Here is a 23097-nt window from a genome sequence, read left to right as displayed (position 1 = left end):
GCCCCCGTGCTTCGGGCGCATTTCGTGGTTTCTGAGCGCGGCACCTGCTCCCCCACACCGCGATCTCCGGGGTTTCGGGGAGCGAACCCACCCCGGACGGAGGAGCGCCGGCACCGAGCCCGGCAGGCAGAGCTGCGCTGGGAGCCGGCGGGCTCCACATTCATCATTGTTCCCCCAGCGCCTGGCACGGGTTGGAGCGCAGGCAGCGAGGGTGGCCTAAAGCGCGCCGTCCCTTCCGCGTCGCCCGCCCGCGAAGCTCTAGCGCCACAGGTGTTTCCAGGGCGCCTTCCAAGGGCCAGACCTGAGCCCAGCACTGGCGACGCAAGGGAGGGACAACTGGACCAACTCCGGCCCTCTGCGCGCGGGGAGGACAACAGTCGGCCGGCGCTGGCTGCTCGGGGCGCACGGGGCCGCGAGGGGACCTGCGCGCGCCCCCGCCCCGTGCCGCGCGCTCGTGACGGAGCCCCCGGCCCCGCCCCCGGCCCCCGCCTCCCGCTTCCCCCTCCCCGCGACTCGGCCGCGCTCCGGTCGGCGGGCTCTATGGGGAAAGCGGCCGCTCTGTGCCGAGGCAGCGGCTGTGGCGGCCGCTCCCGCGGACTCTCTTCGCTGTTCACGGTTGTCCCCTGCCTGTCCTGCCACACGGCGGCGCCGACCATGAGCGTTTCCACGCCTGGCCCCGGACCGGAGCCCAAGCCCCAGCCCAAGCCTCAGCCCAAGCCTCCGCCCCAGCCTGTGCCGAAGCCCGAGCGGCAGCCGGGGTCAGAAGAGGTGCCGGAGCCACTTTCTGACCCGGTGCCAAGATTGGAACCTGTGTCTGAGAAGACGTCTGAGCCAAGGCCAGAGTCTAGACAGGGAACAGAACTGCTGCTGGGTTTGGGGCGGGGGTCAGGGCCCCGGCCAGAATTGGGCTCAAGTATAGGGGCTGGGACCTGCCCCAAGGCCTCATCAGAGCAGCTGCCGGCACTGGGGTCAGTAGTGGGGAGTGCGCCCTGGACCAAACCCGAGCTGGGGTCGCTGGCGGTGTCAAAGCCCCCGCCCCTGCTGCGACCCGGACAGGCCAAGGCGTCTCTTGGGGTTCCAATGTCAGGGACTGGCACGACCTTCACAGCGCCCAAGGTCTTACTGCCTCTGGACAGCTTCAAGGGCTGGCTGCTGAAATGGACCAACTACCTGAAAGGCTACCAGCGCCGTTGGTTCGTGCTCAGCAATGGTCTGCTGTCTTACTACAGGTACGCGGGTGCCACATTGGGGCATCTGAGGTTGGAGGGTGGTGATGCAGCCCTCATGGTGACAGAGGTTGTCTAGGGATGGAGGACACTGCCACTAGCCGAGGGATGTTTGGGAACATGGACTCTAGCAGGAGAAAAAATATCTCTGACCAGCCTCCGAGGGCTGGGGGCCCTGACCACCACACCTCCCCCACCAGCTTGGGTTTAAGGAGTGAGTGGAGAGGTGGAGTGAGAGTGACCTGGGGCCTCAGGGCCCCTCTGGTCTTGGTGGTAGTGGAACCTCAGGCAGCCAAACGGTGTCAGTTCCCCAACGTCTTTGATTCTGGTTCAGGATCTAAGGGGACCCACTGTGGAAAGGACTGATTGTTCTCGCTCCCCTTAGCTGGTCACTTAGTTTATTTTCCACTTTTCCTGATGCCCCTGGGGGCCAGGCCTTGGGATGGGCACAGAATTCCAGTTGTATCAGATACAGTGCCTATGTTTTAGGGGCCCATCCTAGCATTCTGTGGAGAACCAGAAGCAGCCCACTGCCACCTTCCTTATGGCAGAAAGCAGCATGGGATTCAAAATTGAAGTCCAGTGGTGAGATAGCTAGCACTGTCTGCCTGATGAAAGGGAGAAAGATACCAGAGGCTTCTCTCCTTTCTTAGGCTAGTGCCTAGAATGTTTACTGGGGAGAGTCGGTTTCAACTGTGAGATCTCAGATCACTCTATGCCATTTGTTCAAACCTGAGCCGGCATTAGAATTCCCTGGAAGGCTTATTGAAACACCAAGTACTGCTCTCTGCTGAGTTTCTGATGCAGTTTAGGGGTCTAGGAGGATCCAAGCTTTGGCATTTCTCACAAGTTCCCAGATGCTGCTGCTCCAGACCACAGTCTGAGAAGGACTGCTCCATTGTCGTTGCAAACAGGAGGGCCCTGCCTCGCTGTCTGGTGCAATCCAGGTCACTTCCATGACTTCACTTGGTCAAGCCGTATCCCCTCAGGTCACTCACTATAGGGTTTGTAGGATCCTTCCTAGCATTTTGGGAATATAGCTTCTGGAGGATCGTTGATTCTGTTGATGCCCTTGATAATTGGGGAGCTCCATTGAATTTAAGCAATGGTTCCCACTCCAAAACGGGAATCACTGTCATTAATTCCTGGCAGGGGAGAAAAGTGACAAATATTTCTCCTGTGCCTTTCTCATGTGGTATATTGGTGCCCCTCAGCTCCCTCCAGATCACACAGAACATAGCGTTCTTATAGTTCGGCAACCAAACAAGAAATGATTCTTTTCCAAAGGGTGTTTTTATCCCACTTACCATTCTCTGTTAGGTGTGTAAACATTTCACCAAGACATACAGTGGTAGCAAATCAGCAATTTGCTATAAATGTGTCACTGTCAGCTGTGGACTGGCCACCCTAGCAATGGAGAGAGAGTCTGACCTGGGCCTGTTGTACTCCAGGCTCTGTGCCTGTCCCAGATCTGTGTCCTAATGCCCACTCATGCTTGAGTTCGCATTGTTGAGTTATCTGTGTTTACCAGGTAATATTAACCTAGAAGGGTCAAGGTAATGTTTATAAGGGTCCCACATTTCTAGTGGAAGTAAAATCTGACCCCATGCAATTTTGTTTTGTTTTATTCTAATTGAAAGAGCAAAGAGGTCCCATTTTCTTTTCTCTAAAATAACTGTGTAGACAGTTGGCATTTCAAGGTTATCTCAAAGGTGCAGATTCTCTGGGCAACAAGAAAAATTCTTACTGCTTGCTGATAAGGTTGTGGGGACAGATCTTGGTGTGGGGGAGTGGTGGGGGTGGGAGCAAGTTTCTGGTGTGTATGCTGCACAGTCCAGCTCTGTAGCTTTGTTTTTGGACATTTCTAGGCTCCAAGGTGGGCAGAACTGTGGCTTGACCTGTCTGGGTAAAATGAATGATTCCCTACATTAGGACAGCCCTGTGCCATCATAGTCCTACATGTGTCTTTCCACGAAAATGTCCTCATTCCCATTTTAGAGGAAAGGAAACCGGGGTCGAAGGAACAAACCTTCCATGGCTCGTCCAGAGGGGCCTCCCTCACGGAGGGCGCCCAAATGCCCCTCCGGGCACGATTAAGGCATGATCGGGGGATGAGTGAGTCTCCAAGTGCAGAAGAAGCCCTTCCAAGGTGGAGCCCAAACTTCCGCTTCTTCCTTGCACTCTTGTTGCACCTTCTGGAAAACCCTCAGGGCTGCCCTCTGTGCTGGGGATAGAGCACCCTCCAGGCCTGTGGCTCATAGCCCTGATGGCAGCAGTGTGGGTTATGTGGGATCTGTCTGTGCCCAGTGCTGTATGTGTATGTGCTGTGTGTGTTCTCTTCTTACCCTGCCTGGAATCCCAGCTCTTAGTGGTTCTTTTCTTTTTTCTTTCTTTCTTTCATTCTTTCTTCTTCTTCTTCTTTTTTTTTTTTTTTTAAGATTTCTTTTTTATTTATTTGACAGAGAGGGAGCACAAGTAGGGAGAGTGGCAGGCAGAAGCAGGATCTCCACTGAGCAGGGAGCCTGATGCTGGGCTTGATTCCAGGACCCTGGGATGATGACCTGAGCCAAAGGCAGATCTTAACCAACTGAGTCACCCAGGCGTCCCTGCGTGGCTCTCCAAATGTGTGGGGCTAGAAGAGGGTCAATATTCAAGTGTTTGTGAGCTGAAGACAGAGTGAATTTTTATTCATGAGCTCTCTCCGGTAGGGGCAGGGAGAGCCGGGTTTAACCTGTGAGGGTGATGAGCCTGGTGGAGAAGGAATCAGAGCCATTTCCCTTGCAAGCTTCCCTTTTGGAAAGACCACTCTAATTTTGTTTTATTACTCTCTCTTTTTTTTTTTTTTTCTTCTAACTACGTGAAACCTGGTGTTCAGAGAAATATCTTCAGAGAAAATGTGGACCCCTATTTCTTGTGCTCCAGCCTGTCCCACTCTGGGGTAACCACCACCCCAAATTTGCAACACCGTCCTCTTTCTTTCCTTTTAGTTCAGTTTTATCTCATCTATATGCAGTTCTAAAAGCCTCATACTTTTCATTTCAGCCATTTTTACTTTATAAAATAGGGTATTGCACAATATGTGATTTGGGGGGACTTATTCTGACAGCTTTTTAACAATCCAGGACATGAGTGTGCCACTTCTTATTTCTCTATTTAGTTCTCCTCTTGATGGCTGACCATGACCGTTCTCTCTCTCTCTTTTTTTAAGATTTTATTTATTTATTTGACAGAGAAGGAGAGAGAGAGAGCATAAGCAGGGGAGGAGCAGGTGGAGGGAGAGGGAGAAGCAAGCTCCCTACTGAGCAGGGGGCCTGATGCAGGGCTTGACCCCAGGACCCCGGGATCATGACCCAAGCCACCCAGGGGCCCCTGACCATGACAGTTCTTGTACATGTCCAGGAGTTTCTCTTGGGTGAAATTGCTGGGTTGTAGGAACGTGAAGGCTCACCTTACATAACGCCAAACTGTTTTCCAAAGCAGTCGTTCCAATGTTTATACTCCCACTGGAAGTTAGGAGGTTTTGTAGACTCATATCCTTTGTAACACTTGGTATTGTCTGCATTGATTTTACCAATCAAGTGGGTATACTATGGTATCTCACAGTCTCGACCTGAGTTTCCATCCCCATTATTTGTACCTTAGTGGAAAATCAGTGGAGGTTTGGATTAGAATTTCTCTGTGAAGTGTGGCTTTCTCAGGTACTTCTGCCCTGGATTTTGCTTGAGAAACTCATTTGATCACTTAAGCTTATTCTAAGGGAGGAAGTACCTCGTGCCAACAGCTGGGCTTGGTTACAGTCCTATAATCAGGATTAAAACACCCTCTTTGTAAATACTGTCACATATAGAAACAATTTCCCGGAAGTATCCGCAATTGTTGGCAGGTTTTTATTTCTTTCCAGCAATGTGCTGGAATCTCAATAACAGAAGATGAGGTTCTTATTCTATCGCTGGCACGATTAAGGCATGATTAATCATATGTCTGTTTGGACACAAAGAGAATATGGTCTTTGGGTTATTAGTTCCCATTTAACAAATTTTATCCCCAGTTCTCCTCTCATAGAGAACATGTGATTACATGAAGTTAGGGAAGAATTCACAAGTGCTGTGGAATTTTCCAAGGTATCACTTCAGCAAGTCCTTAGGGCAAGAGTGTTCCATGCACAAACTTTCTCCATATTAATGATGAAATTGATTGGGTTAAGCAAAATTCTGGTTTGTTTATGCCAGTTGCCTCTTTGGTGGCACCATAAATGACATTTGTTTCCTAGGAAACGATTTCAAACAGAAGCATTTGTTTTGATTTATTTGTTGTTTTGACTGATCTGCACGGTAGGCATGGCTAGGCCAGTTAGCAAGGAAGACCTCAAAGAAATTAGCCTGGGTCTGTAAGAAAGAAGGCTGCGGTCAAGTAAGAATAAATGTTGAGTCTTCGGCTGGGGAAGACTGTTGAGTGTTTGCTGAGCTGGGCCCACTGTAGGTCAGGTAAGGTAAGAGAAGGTCAGGTAAGAGAAGACCAAGACATCTTTGACTCTAGGAGGGATCATGTATTCATTCTTCCGGTGAGACCATCTCTGAAAGGCAAACTTTCATGGAGACGGGGTGCCAGGAAATAGTAGTGTTCTCAGCGTCACTCTAGGGAATCCTTGAAGGACGGGAATGGGAAGGACTCTGCAGCCGCGAAGTGGCCCCGAGAGAGCAAGTCTGCAGGTTAAGCCACTGGCGTCTCTGCCCTGGAAGATGGTGGCCTTATCATCTTGGATTCAGCTTTCCTTTAAAATATCACCCAGTATTTCATACTGTAAGACCACTGGGAAGCTGAAAAGGAATGCACAGGCTGATAACACATCCACATTTGCTTGAAGTGAATTTTCTTAACATTTAGCCAGGAGGTCATGAGTGGACTGGCAGCATATTTTGAAAGAGCACTGTACACACCAATGTTCTTAGCAAAGTCTAGTGACATGAATTGTAATTTTCCCCACCAAGCCTGCTCCTCCTGCTAACTTTTCTCTTTCTATGAATAGCTGAAAACCTCTGAGTCATGCTTGCTGCCTCCTCCTCCTCTATTCCAACATCAGATGGAATCGCGGGCCCTGACTGTCTTTCTCCTTTAGTCCCTCTGCTCCGTTCCTAGGGCCAAATTGTGGGTCAGGTCTGCCTCCTGCTGCACTAATGGCCCAGCTTCCAGCCTCTGCCCTGGACAGCGCCCCGCCACTGTGGTGCTAACTCCCCACCCAGTAGGGCCCCGGACTTGCCTTGTCTTCTCTAATCTTCATTTTCAACAGTTACACCCCTTATGTTCATACATCCCTGCATGGGTTTTCTCCTGTTTGAAATACCCACATTGGCCCATGACTGATCAAGGGCCATATCTTCTTTCTCTGGGAGACACACACACACACACACACACACACACACACACACGCACTGTGTAGGCATTTCTGCAGACAGCTTTTGTGCCAAAGGAACACCATGGCCAAGTTTGGCGTCTTCTTTGTCTTCCCCCATGGAGCCTCGCAGGTGCTTTGCCATGGATATGTTCTCAGTGGTTTGGCTAATTTGAATGGGAGCATGAGTGAATGAATGAGAATTGCCTGCAATTTTATGAGATTTCAGAAAGCCAAGGATGTTAGTGCCAAACTTGGGTTTTTATTAATTTGTTTTCAGTTTCAAAAAGTTGTTTGCTGGAATGAGATTGGGAGGATAAGTGGGAGATTGCCGGCTGAAGCCCGGACTGCCAGATACAGTTATGAAATGCAGATTATGTGGATATATTATGTTGACAGATTCGACTGTGTTGAAAGAGACTCTTCAGTGAAACAGTAGCCTCTTTCTGTTGTCCTAGTTTTATTTCCATAGGGTTGCAAGTGTCTAGGTACATGATCTGTGTATACCTAGGATGACTTGTCATTTTGTAAAGTGTGGCAGTGGTTGGAGGAACAGGGAGCGAAGGTAAAGCTATTAAAAGGGCTTGTCTCAACCTTATAGCGCCTTCAACTAGTTTCCTACGCACCGGAAGGTTTGCTTTGCATACCCTCCGTGTGCAAGACCCTGTGGGAAGCAGGCCATGGGTCAGAGGTGACGCCTCCACCCTAAATCCAATCGAATAACAGGCCCTCACATCTGTGGGGTTCTCTGAGGTGTCAGAGCGATGTCTAGTTCACGGTTTCAGGGAGGAGCGCAGGCCAGGAGCGTGGTTCTGATATATGGAGGGAGAAGAGGGTCTTCATGGATAGCCCCAGGGGATAGCTCACAGACTCCACCCACCTCATGGGGCGGAGCCTCTGGGTGGGGCCCTGTGTTGGGATCTCCAAGATGAACCCTCCAGGTTCCCTAAGGAGCCAGAAGGACTCCTAGGACTCTCATCTATTTGTGTTCATAGCGGTGCTTTATTACAGTGAAAGGGGGCAAAGCCCCATCAGCAAAAGGGGGAAGGACATGGGGCTGAAGTCTGGGGAAACCATGGGCAAGCCTCTGAGGGTCCTCACCCCTTGGAGTCACACAGGTCACGCTTGGTTCCTCCAGCAATGAGTTGCGACAACATGCGGGAAAGGTTGGTAGCCAGAGAAGCTCATCAGAGACTCAGTGGCCATGGTTTTCGCTGCGGGGGGTAGAGGGGGCTGACCACGTGGGCGCCGTCTGCCTGGCTCACACCTACCGTCCAGACTGCCAGAATGAAAGCAGGTATTCCGCATAGACCGTGAGTTTGTGCAAGTAGTTTAGGCACAGTGAGCCACGAGTGGCAGTCAGTGAGTTGGGGGGGCCCTCCCCAAATCCAGACTCTCAGATGCCAGCCCAGGGTAAACCTCTCAAAGGATAAGTGGTCTCAGGCCAGCTGTGTTCATTCTTTTCTGCATAGCTCTGACCTCTTCCTCCTTGCAGACTTCAATAACACCAGGGCCTAGGTAGGGGCCAACACTCACTCTGGTTCAGGGAGCGTGAGGGCTCACACTTGGCGTTGAGTGGCAGAGTGGCTTCTTACCACCCGTCAGAACACACCAGTCTTGCAGAGTATGGGTGTGGCCCACTGCTCTGTGTGCCTGAGGGACTTCTCTATGGAGTCTCTGGCCACACTGCTTGTCCCTTTATTGTTTCATAGATGCTTTTGTCATTAGACCTTCCCTGGGAGACACCTTTGGTGACTTGATTTTGCATATGAATAGGGGCCACTTGCCACATGTTCTTCCTCCTTTGCAAATACTTCTGTGCCATTGATGGAATGTGTGGTGTGAGTTCTTCAGCTGCTACTGATCCTGGTGTCTCCTTTGGGGAGGGTCTGTTAATCCAAGACTGGGGCCTGATAAGCAGTCTGGAATATTTGTGACAGTAAGCATATACCAGCTCTGGTTGTATTATTTATCGAGGGCAACAATCTATAAGGCAGTGTGGGAGACAGACGTGCATACCATCATGAAACCACTGCATGGAGGAGGAAGGGAAGGAGGGAAATCCATACCCATCCCGGCCATTTGGTAAAAAGCCAGCAGGTTTGGACCCAGTGCCATGGGGGAGCTCCCAGGGAGCTGGGTGTTCAAGCAAGCAGCTCCCATGCCTCCTGTCATCTTCCAGGGTATAGCTGGCAAATCGCATGAGCAAAGAAAGACAGGTCTGTGCAAAGGGTGCGGGGTTCCTTAAACCCAGATCAATGTCTGCTTATCCTAGGTAGAGAGAAATATACTCCCCTGTAAACTGCCATACAGGGAGCAGGAGATGGTAAGAAACACCCTGAACAGAATTGAAATCGGCAGCTTTAATGGGTGGTGAATCACACATTCCAAGTGTCGCCCCACAGAGATGTGGCTTTAAGAGGCTCCTTTCATAACCAGATCCATGAAGCAAACTGTTGATTTGTTGATGTGTGTTTTCTTTTACACGGGACTCTTTCCCGCGTCTGTTTCTGTTTTTAAGAGTCCTGATCACTGAGTTCCACTTGTCTTGACACCTCATCACACGCTTGGTCGCAGGGCCGTGCACTGAAGGCCAATTTAACAATCTTGACTCACACCATTTGATCTGCATTGCTGGGCCATTGCCTAACCAAGAAGAGGGCATATGGCACTGCTGAGCTTGCCGCATAGGACAGCGCCAGATCATGCTGTTCTTTGAAGCTGCAGTAGGTCCCGTCTTCCCAAAATACAGCGTGTGTTCTTCCTGGGCTCACCCCTCACCGTCCTGCCCAGCTGAGTGCCCCTTCCCTCTCTTCCTCTCTCTTGGTCCCTTGGCCTTGACCCATCTTCTGCCAGACTTGCCTTTTTCCTCCATCTGCACACCACATGCCCTTCAGACTCCCCTTCAGATGTCTGCACCAGCCATCCTATCAGCCAGGAGATCTCCCCTTCGTTACTACTGACATCCTAGCTGACAGTCTTAATTCCAAGTCATCTCAGGGTGAACCTGCCTGCATTCCCCTGCGCTGAGCTGAGCTGGCAGAGCCGACCTTCCTTTGATGCTCCTTTTGTATATTATGTCATTTGGCTGTGTAACCCTATGAGAACGATGTTGGTTTGTCTCCCTCCTTTAGATTAACACCTGGCTTCTCCCCTCTAGAGCCTGGGGCTGTGCCTTCCTGTTGTAGCTTCCCTTTGGTTGCTGGACATAGTGCCTTCTACTTAGTAGATTCTCAAATTCCAGTGAAGTCCTTTTTTTTTTTTTTTTTTAATAGAAGACACTTTGTCATTTTAATCTTTTCCCATTTATAAAGACCCAGCATACAGCCTGGGACTATTGCAGTAGAACATGGGGAGTAACTGAATTGCCAGGAGAATCGAGTGAACACAGAAGATACACATTGCTCAGATTTTTAGCTCCTTCTCTGAGGCTCAGCAGGAGCCAAGGATATGTGACAGTACTGACAGCTCATTGTGTTCATTTGTATTTAAAATGCTTCGGTATGAAGAATTTTAAACATATATGAGAGTAGACAGTAGTATAACAAACCCCTGTACACCCATTACCCAGTTTCAGCAATTATTAACTTTCTGGCCAATCTTCTTTCATCTCAGTCCCCCACCATTTCAAGTGAATCCCACATATCACATTTCACCTGTAAATGTTTCAGTATGTATCTCTAGAGGATAAGGATTTTTTAAAAAAGATTTTATTTATTTATTTGACAGACAGAGATCACAAGTAGACAAAGAGGCAGGCAGAGAGAGGGAGGGGAAAGCAGGCTCCCCGCCGAGTAGAAAGCCCGACATGGGGCTTGATCCCAGGATCCCTGGATCATGACCTGAGCCGAAGGCAGTGGCTTTAACCCACTGAGCCACCCAGAGGATAAGGATTTTTAAGAACATATCCACAATACCATTGTGACACTAAAATTAATAATAATTCCTTATTATCATCAAATATTCGGTGTTCGCAGTTTCAGTTGTCTCAAATGTCATAAAGTGTTTTTTTGATTCATTTGTATCAGGACCCAAGTAAGGTCTACCCACAGAATTTCACACAGTCTGGGTTTTGCTGATTGCATTCTCTTCGTGTAGGTTAACATGTCCTCCGCAGTTCTTTAATTTGACAGATGGATCTAGAAACTCGATCAAGTGATGATGTGTTCTTCCATCAGGAGCTCATAATATCTGGTGGCTTCTTGGTTTGTGATGTTAGCTACTGGTGATAACCAGTCTTCGATTAGTGTAATTCTATGATTTCTTCCTTATTTATTAGCAGGAATACTTCTAGGAAGAGAAACCTCCCCTCATCTACTACTCTGGTTACTCACAGGCTACAGTTCACACAGGAAAGGCAGAATAAATTTTTGATTCTTTCCTTTTAATCACAAGCTCTCAAAATCACAAATTGGTTCTTATCTTCCAATGGTTACCAATCCATTTCATTTGTTTTTTCTAAAACAGTATCATCTCAGGTGCCTGAGTGGCTCAGTGGGTTAAGCTGCTGCCTTTGGCTCAGGTCATGATCTCAGGGTCCTGGGATCGAGTCCGGAATAGGGCTTTCTGCTCAGCAGGGAGCCTGCTTCCCTCTCTTTTTCTCTGCCTACTTGTGATCTCTTTCTGTTAAATAAATAAATAAATAAAATCTTTAAAAACAAAACAAAACAAAACCCACTATCATCTCATATCCCCTTCTCTCTCTACCTGCCTCTCTGCCTACTTGTGGTCTCTCTCTCTGTCAAATAAATAATTTAAAAAAAAATCTTATAAAAAAAGGGGGAGGTGCCTGGGTGGCTCAGTGGGTTAAGCCTCTGTCTTTGGCTCAAGTCATGATCTCAGGGTCCTGGGATGGAGCCCTGCATCAGACTTTCTGTTCAGCAGGGAGCCTGCTTCCTCCACTCTCTCTGCCTGTCCCTCTGCCTACTTGTGATCGCTCTCTTTGTCAAATAAATAAAAAATCTTTAAGAAAAAAAAATCTTCAAACACTATCATCTCATGGATGCAAACATGTTTGCTGTGTTTCAGCCCCTGTTCTATTGCCCTTCATGACGTTCATATTATCCTACCTTGTCTTTGCCAGCATCGGGGCCTCTTCAGTTGGCTCTGGAGTCTTTTGGGTAGGACCCCAATGGTGTTTCCTGGGTCTAGCTTGAAAACATGTTCCAGGCTCTTTTTATACTTGTCTTAACCCAACCCTGGAGTCAGTTAAGGCTCCAGTTTCCTCCTTTTGCTTGTAGGCATTCAGTTTTCCCAGGACCATTTGTTGAAGAGACTGTCCTTTCCCCGCTGACTGGTCTTGGCATTCTGGTACCATACATGCAGGCTTGAAAATCAAACCCATTTGAACAGCATCTATACTGACTGGCTAGGGCACTCTACCATTTTCTGGGTCTACCTGCAGCTCCGTCATCTGGGACTGTGGGAAGTTAATCCAAGGAGACAGACCTCTAACTAAGTTCCCTCCCCACATCTCCAGGCTTCTGTAACTGGCTAGTAAGCCATCCGCTTGCAAAAAGAATGACAGCAAAAGCCTAAGAGAAGGCAGGGGGAAATCAAAAGCAGACAGTTAGGTTGCTGACAAAGACTGCTGACATGTACCTTGCATTTGGGCACGAGACACTCCTTTTCATTGTCCATTCATCCCAAACACATACAACCGTGCTTACCCTCAGGACCAGCCTCATCTCTGCCTTTCTGGAATCATCTTCTGGTTTCTTTCTCTAGTGTCACACCCCAGTGACAGTGGGCTCTGTGTACATCTTAATAGGGGAGGGGGTAGATGAGAGTTAGAACTGGGTCCTCAGCTCACTTGTGCTCCTAGATCAGGCAGCCCCCAAATAAATCATCCAAAACTCAGAGGTTTAAAGCAAGGGTGATTTATTCGTGTTTGCATGTCTACAGATGGCTGGAGCAGATCTGCCTCCAGCAGTGGCCCCTGGGACACGCCTCTGCCTTAAACAAGTGGGTTAGCAGAGTCTGTCTTCTCGCCATGATGGTAGAAGAATAGGAGGGTGAGTGGGAAAGGGAGCGCCTGGCTCAAGCTTGCATGCCTTCACTCTGGTCCATATTCCATCAGCTGAATCAAGGCACACGGCCCCATGTCCTATCAGTGGGGTCAGAGGGTACCCACTCCCCACTATAGTGGGTGACCCTCCAAAGTCCCATGACGAAGGGTGTGGACATGTAATTGTAATTCAGGGAGCACATTAGGAATTGGGAAAAAATAATTCAGTCTATCCCAGCCTCTACCCTTCCTTCCAGTTATCACACTCTGGACTGGGTGATCTGTGGGATTCCTTTTAGCCCTAACTTCCTTGAGAATTTGACGAGGGAGCAATTGGAAGAAGTTGGGAGTGAGATGAGCTATTAAAGATGATCTCTGCCTGGCAGTGGACATGACACAGAAATGTCTGTTGGCTTGGAGATCAGAGTCCAGGCAACAGGGAGGCTGGTGGCTGACTGGGTGATGCTTTTGAGGAACCACAGATGGGCGAGTGGTGTGTTCTTATTCCTGGTTTGGGGAGACTTGCAAGTGGACTAAGCAGCTGCATTGTTTACAGTGCTGTGTTGTTTACATGCTGTGACAAGAAAGACACCTTCCTTGGATTTTCCATTTTGAGAAAATGAAATTATTTTTCCAGTTGCAGGCATAGAATTGATTTCCTTCTTCCGAGTCTTGCAGTTGTCCTAAGTTTTCATTTATTTTGCTTGCCAGTTTACTGAGTCATTGCCTTCTGGAGATGAGGGTACTCTTAACCCCCTAGCAGATTCCCAGGGTGTGTTCTCTCTCACTTGCATTTACCTGGGTGTCTCACAGCACTCACTGTCTTTGTGGACTTCTAGACATTAATGGCTTTGGGCTGCAGGCCTCTTGCCTCCTTTCCCCTGTCAGCCCTAGTTTGTACTTGGTGTCAGTATGTCCGTGTACGTGTGCAGCTGGTTTGAGGGTAGGATCAGTAGCTCATGTGTTGTTTCATGTGTTTCCTCCTGGAATAAATCAATTTTCAGTAACTGTTAGCCAGACACATACTGCCCAAGCAGGTCATTGGAGCCTGGGAAGCTGGGGAGGACGATTTTCCAGGTCCCTGGGTAAGTTACATGGTATGGAAGATTCTCTGGTAGGAAAGGAACTTAAAAGTCATCTGGTCCAACCATTGACTTGAAGTTCATTGACTTCTCCTTATGGCATCTTTGTCCTATTAGCATTAGCCTTTGAGCAAACCTCTCTGGTGACAGAGAGCAGACCTTTATCTTCCAAGACAAGCTGGTATTCCTTAGATAACTCTGTTAGAAAGTTCTTCCTCTTTTGAGCTGAGATGGGTTTGTGGTGTCTCTCTGTCCCACACTGTTGGACTTATCCCTTCCTCACAGCCATACTCTCCATCCTCAGAGAGGCTGGCTTGGCGTCCCTATGTATTTTCTCTTCTTGCATAACAAATCATCCTAAAATGTAGTGGCTTAAAACAATAATAAATATTATCTGATGGTTTTGGTGGGGCCAGAACGCATGAATGCATGGTTAGTTGGGAGTGATTCTGCCTTGGGATTTCTCATGAGGGCTGCGGTTCCCTGAAGGCTGGACAAGGGCTAGAGGCTCTACTCTGAACATGGCTCGCTTATGTGCCTGGCAAGGTTGTGCTGGCCTCAGTGCCTCTCTCCATGGGCCTCTCCAAAGGGCTGCTTGAAAGTCCTCACAACATGGCAGATAAGGTGGTCCAAGGCAGAGCAAGCAGAAACCACAATGGTTAGTTGGTTGTTTTTGTTTGTTTGTTTTGTTTTGCCCTTTTTTTTTTCACCTTTTCAAATTTTTGACTGTCATTTCCACATTATCTTGTTAGTTGTATAATTAGCCCTGTCAATATGGGAGAAAGTCTCCAAACCTCTGTGGCCCCCAATTTTGTCATCTGTAAACAGCCCTACTTGGCTATTGAAACAAACCATGAGGAGTACCTGGTAAACCCTTTCATAACTGAGAGGGATGTTTTGAATGTAAGGATTTGCTAGTCTAAGTGTTTAATTAGTGAAAAGCTTCCGTTTAACCTCTCACTCCTGCTTAACATGTACAGTTAAGGAAAGCAGGGCTGGATTTGACAGAGGGTAAGGAAGACCTGTTTGAGGCCTCTTTTGGGTATAGCCAAGCTGTGGTCTATCCTTCTGGAGTTCAGGAACCTTTTCATAGGGAGACCCCCTCCATGCTGACAGGACACTTCCCTTGTTCAGTCCAAATGGTGGAAGAGAGACAGAAGGTCTTATACTCTTGTTGGATTCTGTGGGGGTCCAGGAGAGCTACCACCCCATGGCAGAAGCCTGGATCTCATCTGTTGTCTTCACTGGTTTGAACCTAGTGCCTGGCCTGTCACATTGACTGAACAAAACAGCAAATGTGACAAGCAGGGGCAACAGTGGTTTTAAACACAGTCTCTGCTGGGGAAGTCTGTGACCGCCGGTGGTGTGAGGCCTTCAGCTTTGCACGCTGCTGTCATGTTTTGGTGGGAGTTCAACTGCCATTCCTCTTTCATTTGAAACTTGGTGGGAGTCTCTTCTAGCAAAGAATATTGCATCTAATATTAATATCAATGTGCATATGACCAGAGGCCACAAAAGGAAGTAGAATTCCTGAACAAATGACTTGTCTTCCCATCAGATCTGTGAGCTTGCATTGTAATCTGTGCATTTAAATTTGTAATTGGCTTCGGTGTGTTAAAATTCCATCCAAGTGTTTCCTTAATTGACTTCTAATTTGTAGTGTTTCAGTCTTTTGCTTGGCTTGCTAACTGGTTTTCTTTTTTAGAACTTCCTTTGCTTAGTGTAATATTTTTGGGGGGTTTGTTTTAGTGCTGCTGAAATTTTAAGCTAACAGGTCACTTGTAAAAGGAAGAATCTAGGTTGCTAGGAACATTCTGTAGATTGTGGCTGCAGCTGCAGAGACTGTGTGATGACTTAAAAAAAAAACAAAAACAAAAACAAATCTGTTCAACTACCTTGAATTGGTCTGTGCCCATGACTCGGTCTTGAAATAGATCCAGTCCTGTGCCCTGCGGACCTCTCATCTTTTATCTCCTCCTGAGACACTCAGTGCACAGCCTCATTCCTGTGCCTCGCTCAGTGAGATTCAAGAGGTTCCCTTCAACATCAAAGCAGTTCAGCACAGGGGCGCCTGGCAGGCTTAGTAGGTAGAGCATGTGACTCCTGACCTGAGGGTCGAGAGTTCAAGCTCCACGTTGGGTGTAGCATTTACTTTAAAATAAATAAATAAAATCTTAAAAAAAAAAATAAAAAGGCAACGTAATTCATGGGGTGCCTGAGTGGCTTAGTCAGTTGAGAGTCTACTTTTGGCTCAGGTCATGATCCTCAGAGTCCTGGGATCGAGTCCCGTGTTGGGTTCCCTGCTCAGTGGGGAGCCTGCTTCTTCTCCCTCTCCCTCTGCCCCTCCCCCTGGCTTGTGTGCTCTCTCTCTCTCTGTCTCAAATGGATAATAAATAAAATCTTAAAAAAAAATCAGTTCAGCACTGCTGTTGGTCATCGTTACACACAGGAGAGAACTTAAAATGCAATGGATTTCAAATGGATTTTATTTTTTTATTATGGGAAAATTTAAACATATGAAAATAGAGATATTGATATAATGAACCCCATGTTTCCCTCACTCAGTGTGTACAAGTTTTACCTTTGGGTCAGTCTATGGTCTCCTCACCCTCGCTTAATTTGAAGCAAGCCCCAGACATCTTTAACCTAATTTTAATAATTAAGTTTAAAAATAATTGTAATAATAATTAATGTTTATAAATATTTCAGTATGTAGAGATGAAGGTTTTTTAAAAAAAGGATCAAAATGGCATTAACATGCCTAAAAGTTTAACACTGATTCTTTAATATTATCAAATGTCCAGTCAATATTAAAATTTCCCCATTGATTTAAAATTGCTTTTACAGTTTCTAGAAATCAGGATCCAAATAAGGTACATTTATTGCAATCATTGATATTTCTCCCCAGGTTTTTTTTTTTTTTAATAATATTTTGTTTACTTATTTATTTGAGAGAGAGATCACAAGTAGGCAGAGGCAGGCAGAGAGAAGGGGGGAAGCAGGCTCCCCATTGAGCAGAGAACCCAAAGCGGGGATTGGATCCTAGGACCCTGAGATCATGACCTGAGCTGAAGGCAGAGGCCCAACCCACTGAGCCACCCAGGCGCCCCTCCCCAGTTTTTTAAAAGATTTTATTCATTTGTTAAGTAAATCGGAGAAAGACAACTATCATATGATCTCCCTGATATGAGGAAGTGGAGATGCAACATGGGGGGTTAAGGGGGTAGGAGAAGAATGAATGAAACAAGGTGGGATTGGGAGGGAGACAAACCATAAGTGACTCTTAATCTCACAAAACAAACTGAGGGTTGCTGGGGGGAGTGGGGTTAGGAGAAGGGGGGTGGGGTTATGGACATTGGGGAGGGTATGCACTAGGGTGAGTGCTGTGAAGTGTGTAAACCTGGCGATTCACAGACCTGTACCCCTGGGGATAAAAATACATTATATGTTTATAAAAAATAAAAAATAATTACAAAAAAGATTTTAATCATTTGTCTCAGAGAGAGAGAGTGAGAGAGAGGAGAAAGAGAGAGCACAAGTAGAGGGAGAAGCAGGCTTCCCACTGAGCAAGGACCCCAGTGCAGTACTCAATCCCAGGACCCTGGGATCATGACCTAAGCTAAAGGCAGACGCTTAACCCACTGAGCCACCCAGAAGTCCCCTCCCCAGATTTTTTAGATAAACGTTTTATATTGAAATAATTTCAAACTTAGAGGAAAATTTCAAGAATAGTGCAGATAGCTCCTATGTACCCATCTCGCATATCAGCCAATTGTTACTATGCTCTATTTACTTTATCATTCTCTATGTTATATTTATCCATACTATTTCTTAAGATTTTGAAAGTTTCAGACATGATGCCTATTACCACTTAATACTTCAGTGTGTGTTCCTTAAAACAAGGGCATTCTCCTATATCCACAGTGTAAACATTGATACGATGCTGTCATCTAATCCATAGATCCCATCCAGACTTTGCCAGTTGTCTCAGTGATGTCCTTTAGAGGTACAAGAGCCAATCCAGGGTCACTGATTACATTTGGTTATCTTGTCACTTGAGTTTCAGTCTGGAGCAGTCCTTCCATTTCTTCTTGTTTTTCATGACCTGGACATTTTTGATAAATACGTACCAGTTACTTTGTTGAATGTGCCTCAGTTTGGGATTACCTAGTGTTCCCTTATGTCTAGATTCAGGACCCGTGCTTGTGGCACATGTTGCACTGCTGTGTCCTTCATAGTGCATCATATCAGGAGGCACGTGACATTGATTTGTCCTGCTACTAGTGATGTAACTTTCATCATTTCATTAAGATGGTGTTTGCCGGATTTCTCCACTATAAAGTTAACTTATAATTATCAATTAATAAGTAATTTATCAGAACCAACTAATTAATAAGTAATTAATTAGTCAGAATCAACAATTTATTGGAATTGTAAGCAATTAATCAGAATCAGTAATTGATTAGAATCTAATTATACTTTAGTTACCTAGAATAATTAATTAGGATACAACTAGAATATAATTAATATAATCATGAATTAATGCATAATTAATTAGAATTAAATTAGAATGTAGTTTTATGTGGAGACACTTTGAGGCTAGGCAAAACACAGTTCTTGAACAAATCCCACTGGTTTTTAGTACATTTGTTTTTCTTGGCTGAATCAAATAAGTTATTATTTTGATGTCTGCCAGTTGGTGGTTTTTCTTGTAACAGTATTTTTTCTTATAACACTATTTTTCTTATAACACTATTTTCTTATAACACTATTCTTTTCTTATAACACTATAAACGTACAATGCACATTTATTAGAATGCATTGTACTATAAGGAGCAGCTTTTTATTTACTTATCTGTTCATCTATTCATATCAGTATGACATCATGGATTTTTGTCTCATCTAGTGGGTTATTATAAGTAACTCTCATTTATATTGATACTCAAATTTTCCCAGCTTTGGGTAGGAGGAATCTTTTTTTTTTTTTTTAGATTTAATTAATTAATTAATTAATTTGATGGAGAGAGAGAGAGCACAAGGAGGCAAAGCAGCAGGCAGAAGGAGAGGGAGAAGCAGGCTCTCCGCTGAGCATGGAGCCCAATGCAGGGCTTGATCCCAGAACCCTGGGATCATGACCTGAGCTGAAGGCAGCCACTTAACCAACTGAGCCACAAAGGTGCCCCAGGAGGAATCTTTTTAAACTGCCTCCTGTGTCCCTTTGATGTTACCCATCACTCTGAACATTTCCTTACTTTATAAACAACATCATGTTCCTGGTTTATCTTGTAGTCAAATGCGCACTTCTCAGATTAACCCCAGTCCCTTTTATTAGAAAATTTAGAAGCCAAATTCTGGATGCTGGGTGTGCTCATTGCCATTGGGACATCATTGCTTCTGGGCTCTCTCTGTGGATAGAGACAGTTCCTTCTCACCTTCCCCTTCCATATTTCCAACTTCAGACTCTGACAATAAGAGCTCTGTCTCCCCCTATCCTCAATAAATTTACATATTTGCTCAATTTCCTGTATGAAACTACTCTCTTAGCCATGCTGACCAAATCCTGTCTGTTCCTCCACACCCAGTCATACTTGCTGAATTTTCTTTAATGATTGTATTTATTTATCTGTGGAAAAGAGAGAGAGGAAGAGAGTAAGAGCAAGTGCACAGCAGGGAATTGACAGGCAGAGGGAGAAGTAGGCTCCCAACTGAGCAACGAGTCCTTTGTGGGACTTGATCCCAGGACCCATGCGTCCCAACTCAGTGAATTTTCTTGACCTTAGTGTTGCTAATCTTGCCAGTGATACCAGCCAAACCTCTCTGCCTCAGGGCTCAGCTCTCCTGATGTTGCTGGTTGTGCTGTCTGAATCCCCATGGCTGAGAACAGCCTGGGAAAGGGGAAGGAGCCCCACAGTCTCTTTTGATTTATAGGTTCTCCTTCTCTCTTTTTTTCCCTTTGTAATTAATTGACTGAAGAAACTAGGTCAGGGGCACCTGGGTGGCTCAGTGGGTTAAGCATCTTCCTTTGGCTCAGTCATGATCCCAGGGTCCTGGGATTGAGTTCTGCATTGGGCTCCTTGCTCAGCAGGGAGCCTGCTTCTCCCTCTGCCTGCCACACCCCCTGCTTGTGCTCTCTCTCTCTCTCTGACAAATAAATAAATAAAATCTTAAAAAAAAAAAAAGGAAACTAGGTCATTTGTTCTCTAGTTTGCCCCAGGCAGGATTTTGCTGATTGCGTCTCCCTAATGTTGCTTATGATAACTCTTCTGTCTCTTTAATTTCCTGTAAACTGATGGCTAGGGATTCAGAGTAAGAGTCAATTATACTGGCAGAATGATTCACAGGTATATTGAAAGGGCACACATGTTGTCTGGTTCTCTCTCTCTCTCTCACACACACATACACACACCAGCAGCCATTGTAGACAATTTCCTAGACCCATTGGTTCAGTACAGGTTGCAAAATGATGATATTCTATCATTCCTTTTGTAGTTGTTAGTAGAAATAATTCTATAAAGAGAAACTTCTCCTCATCTAACCATTTGCTTACCCAATAGTTTTCCTAATATGGAAATGGTAGGAAAAATATTCCATGCTTTCTTTTATTCACCAGTTACCAGACAAATGAGTTGAACTTCTAGCATCTCTCCAGGGTTAGTAATGACTTAATTTTTGGTATCATTATGCACTTCTTGACTTGATGCCTTTCAGTGTATTACAGTTGTTATTCTTCTTCTAAATTTTGTGATATGGTTCATATACTGTGGAAGTCATCCACTTAATACAGCTTTTTTTAATGTATTCGCGGGTATGTGTAACCATCACAGTCAATTTTAGAATATTTGCATGACCTCCAAAAGAAATCCCATACCCTTTAGCTATCACTACTCTGCCATCCTTACCCCCAAATCTTCCCCCAGCCCTAAGTGACCACTCATATACCCTCTGCCTCTATATATTTCCCTATCATGGACTTTCACATGGATGAAATCATATAATGTGTGGAATTTTGTGACTGGCTTCTTTCACTTAGCATAGTGTTCAAGGTTCATCCAAGTTGTAGCATAGACCAGTACTTTGTTCCTTTTTATGGCTAAATAATATTCCATTGTATGAATATGATTCCACTATATAATACACCAATTTTTGTTGTAATTATTCATTCATCTACTGATGGATATCTGGGCTATTTCTACCTGTTATGTGTAATGCTGTTGTAAAAGTTTGTATACAAGTTTTTGTGTGGACATATATTTTCATTTCTCTTGGCTATATATCTGGGAGTGGAATTGCTGGGTCATATGGGAACTGTATTTAATTATACAGTGTTTTTGAGTGTATCTCTTTGGTTAACTTTTTTAGTGATCTCTCCATATATTACATTATGTATACACGACTTATCATATCTGCTGGTATCATTTAACTAGTTTCAATGAAGTATAGAACCTTTACTTCCCTGGAAGTTCCTCTACCTGCCCCCATTTATAGTATGATATAGTCTTTTTTTTTTTTTTTAAAGATTATTTATTTATTTATTTGACAGAGAGAGATCACAAGTAGGCAGAGAGGCAGGCAGAGAGAGAGAGAGAGGAGGAAGCAGGCTCCCTGCTGAGCAGAGAGCCCGATGCAGGACTCGATCCCAGGACCCTGAGATCATGACCTGAGCCAAAGGCAGCGGCTTAACCCACTGAGCCACCCAGGCGCCCTAGTATGATATAGTCTTAAGTTTCCCTCTGTATACATGTAGAACCGTATCTAAATTTTCACTTCAACCATCAAACATAATTCAGAAAACCCAAGTGAAGAAACATCCATTGTCTTAACCCATATTTTCATTTATCATGTTCTTTCTCCTTCCTGATGTTCTAAGATTCTTTCTTTTTATCATTTCCTTTCTTTTTAGAGAACCTTTCTTTCGCCATTCTTTTAGAGTAGGTCTTCTGGTGACAAATTCTCTTTGTTTTCCTTCATTTCAGAATGTCCTTAATGTTTCTATCATTCCTAGGGGATATTTGCACTGGATTCTGGGTTGACTATTCTTTCCTTTCAGCCCTTGAAAAATGTTGTACCATCTTATGTATAAAATTCATTCAAACTTGACATTTAAAAGAGCAGGGATTGGGGGATTCTTTCATGGCAGTGGAGGCAGCAATGACTAGCAGAGCCAAGGAGCATCACCACCCTGTGCCTAGGCAGCAATGTCCTCTCCAGAACACGACTTTGGGCGATGGATCTGGCCGCCCAGCCTTCCTGTTCTCTCCCCGCTCTGTGAGCTCTGTCTTCCTGCCTTTCCACGAATCCTATGAGCTCCTGAAGATTTTTCCAGTAAATTCCTCCTTTTTTGGTTAAAGTATCAGGAGCTGGGTTTCTGTTGTTCTTGACTAATAACCTGCCAGCACAGGTGGACAGCAGTCACAGAAGGAATATCAGAGCGCAGAGAGGATAATGAAGAAAGTCGTACAAGAGACACAGGCAGGAGAAATAGGAAATTTCTATTCAGGAAGAGCTGGAAAGTCTTATCCAGGAGCAAGGACTTTTTCCTGCAGAAAATGAAGAGTGGTCGAAGGGGTTTCATGCAGCATATTGACAGATTCAGAATGGAGTTTTAGCAAAAGAGAGAGAGAGAAAGAGGCCAGTTCTGTGTCTCGCAGAACTTTTGTTCTCACTTACAAGCGCCAAATAGAAGCAATGACCAGATGAAGTATTTTCTGGAGGGAGACACCAGGATTCCCTAGGGAAAGAGCCCTGTGCTGGTGGCAGAGAAACCCAGCTCCAGCCTGGCTTTATTGTTTACCAGTCTTATGGACAGCGGTGCATGATTTACCTTTTCCTGGCCTCCTCCACTTTCTTGGCTGCAAAATGAGGCTGATTCCCTCCTGCAGGTGCCTGCCGTTTGCAATATATTGAATATTTGTGAACAAATCAATGTCTGCTTTGCCCACTTGGTCCTTGGGAGGACTAAAGGAATCATGTTTGTGACAGTCTCCCATGGAGAGTGAAGCACTGTCTGGGTGTAAGTTGTATGGCCTTTGTCAATTACTGTGTGTCATCCTCCATTTGCATAAACTCGGAGTGACGTGAATTTAAGTAACTGGAGAATGGCTCCCAAGTCTCCGCTTTTATTTAAAAAATCACATTAGAAATGTCCTTCCCATAGAATGTGTAGCAGCATTTATTTAACATTTCTCAAGGGAAGCTTTAAATGGAAAAGAGGCCAGAAGCAAAGCGAAATGGTGTCAGGTCTCACGGTGACAGTCTCATCTGCCCAGGAGATGTTTCTGTTTGGCCATTTCTGACAGCCGCTGTATGGAGCATTTTTTGGATGGCACTATTTAACCATCTTTGGCCCATGCAACCCTGGGGGTAGGAGGCAGGGCTGCAGGTGGGTGGGTGGGC

The 23097-nt window shown here is 45.7% G+C and overlaps 1 protein-coding gene across 4 annotated transcripts in view; it reads left to right on the top strand.

Annotated features, from left to right (window-relative positions):
• Positions 1-481: 481 nt before the first annotated feature.
• OSBP2 (oxysterol binding protein 2) overlaps positions 482-23097 on the top strand; it is a 161109-nt gene continuing 138493 nt past the window's right edge. For 2 of the 4 annotated variants that reach the window (XM_059140105.1, XM_059140107.1), the window contains exon 1: positions 483-1229. In XM_059140105.1, coding sequence (XP_058996088.1) covers positions 541-1229 — 689 coding nt within the window. In that variant the 5' untranslated portion in view covers positions 483-540. Of the gene's footprint in view, positions 1230-23097 lie in introns of all 4 variants that reach the window. The other 2 variants (XM_059140106.1, XM_059140108.1) reach the window with 2 other exon arrangements.

Source organism: Mustela lutreola, chromosome 11 (assembly GCF_030435805.1).
Source record: "Mustela lutreola isolate mMusLut2 chromosome 11, mMusLut2.pri, whole genome shotgun sequence".
Lineage (NCBI taxonomy): Eukaryota > Metazoa > Chordata > Mammalia > Carnivora > Mustelidae > Mustela > Mustela lutreola.
The sequence above is the reverse complement of the archived record's forward strand: the minus strand, read 5'-3'. Positions and strand labels throughout refer to the sequence as shown.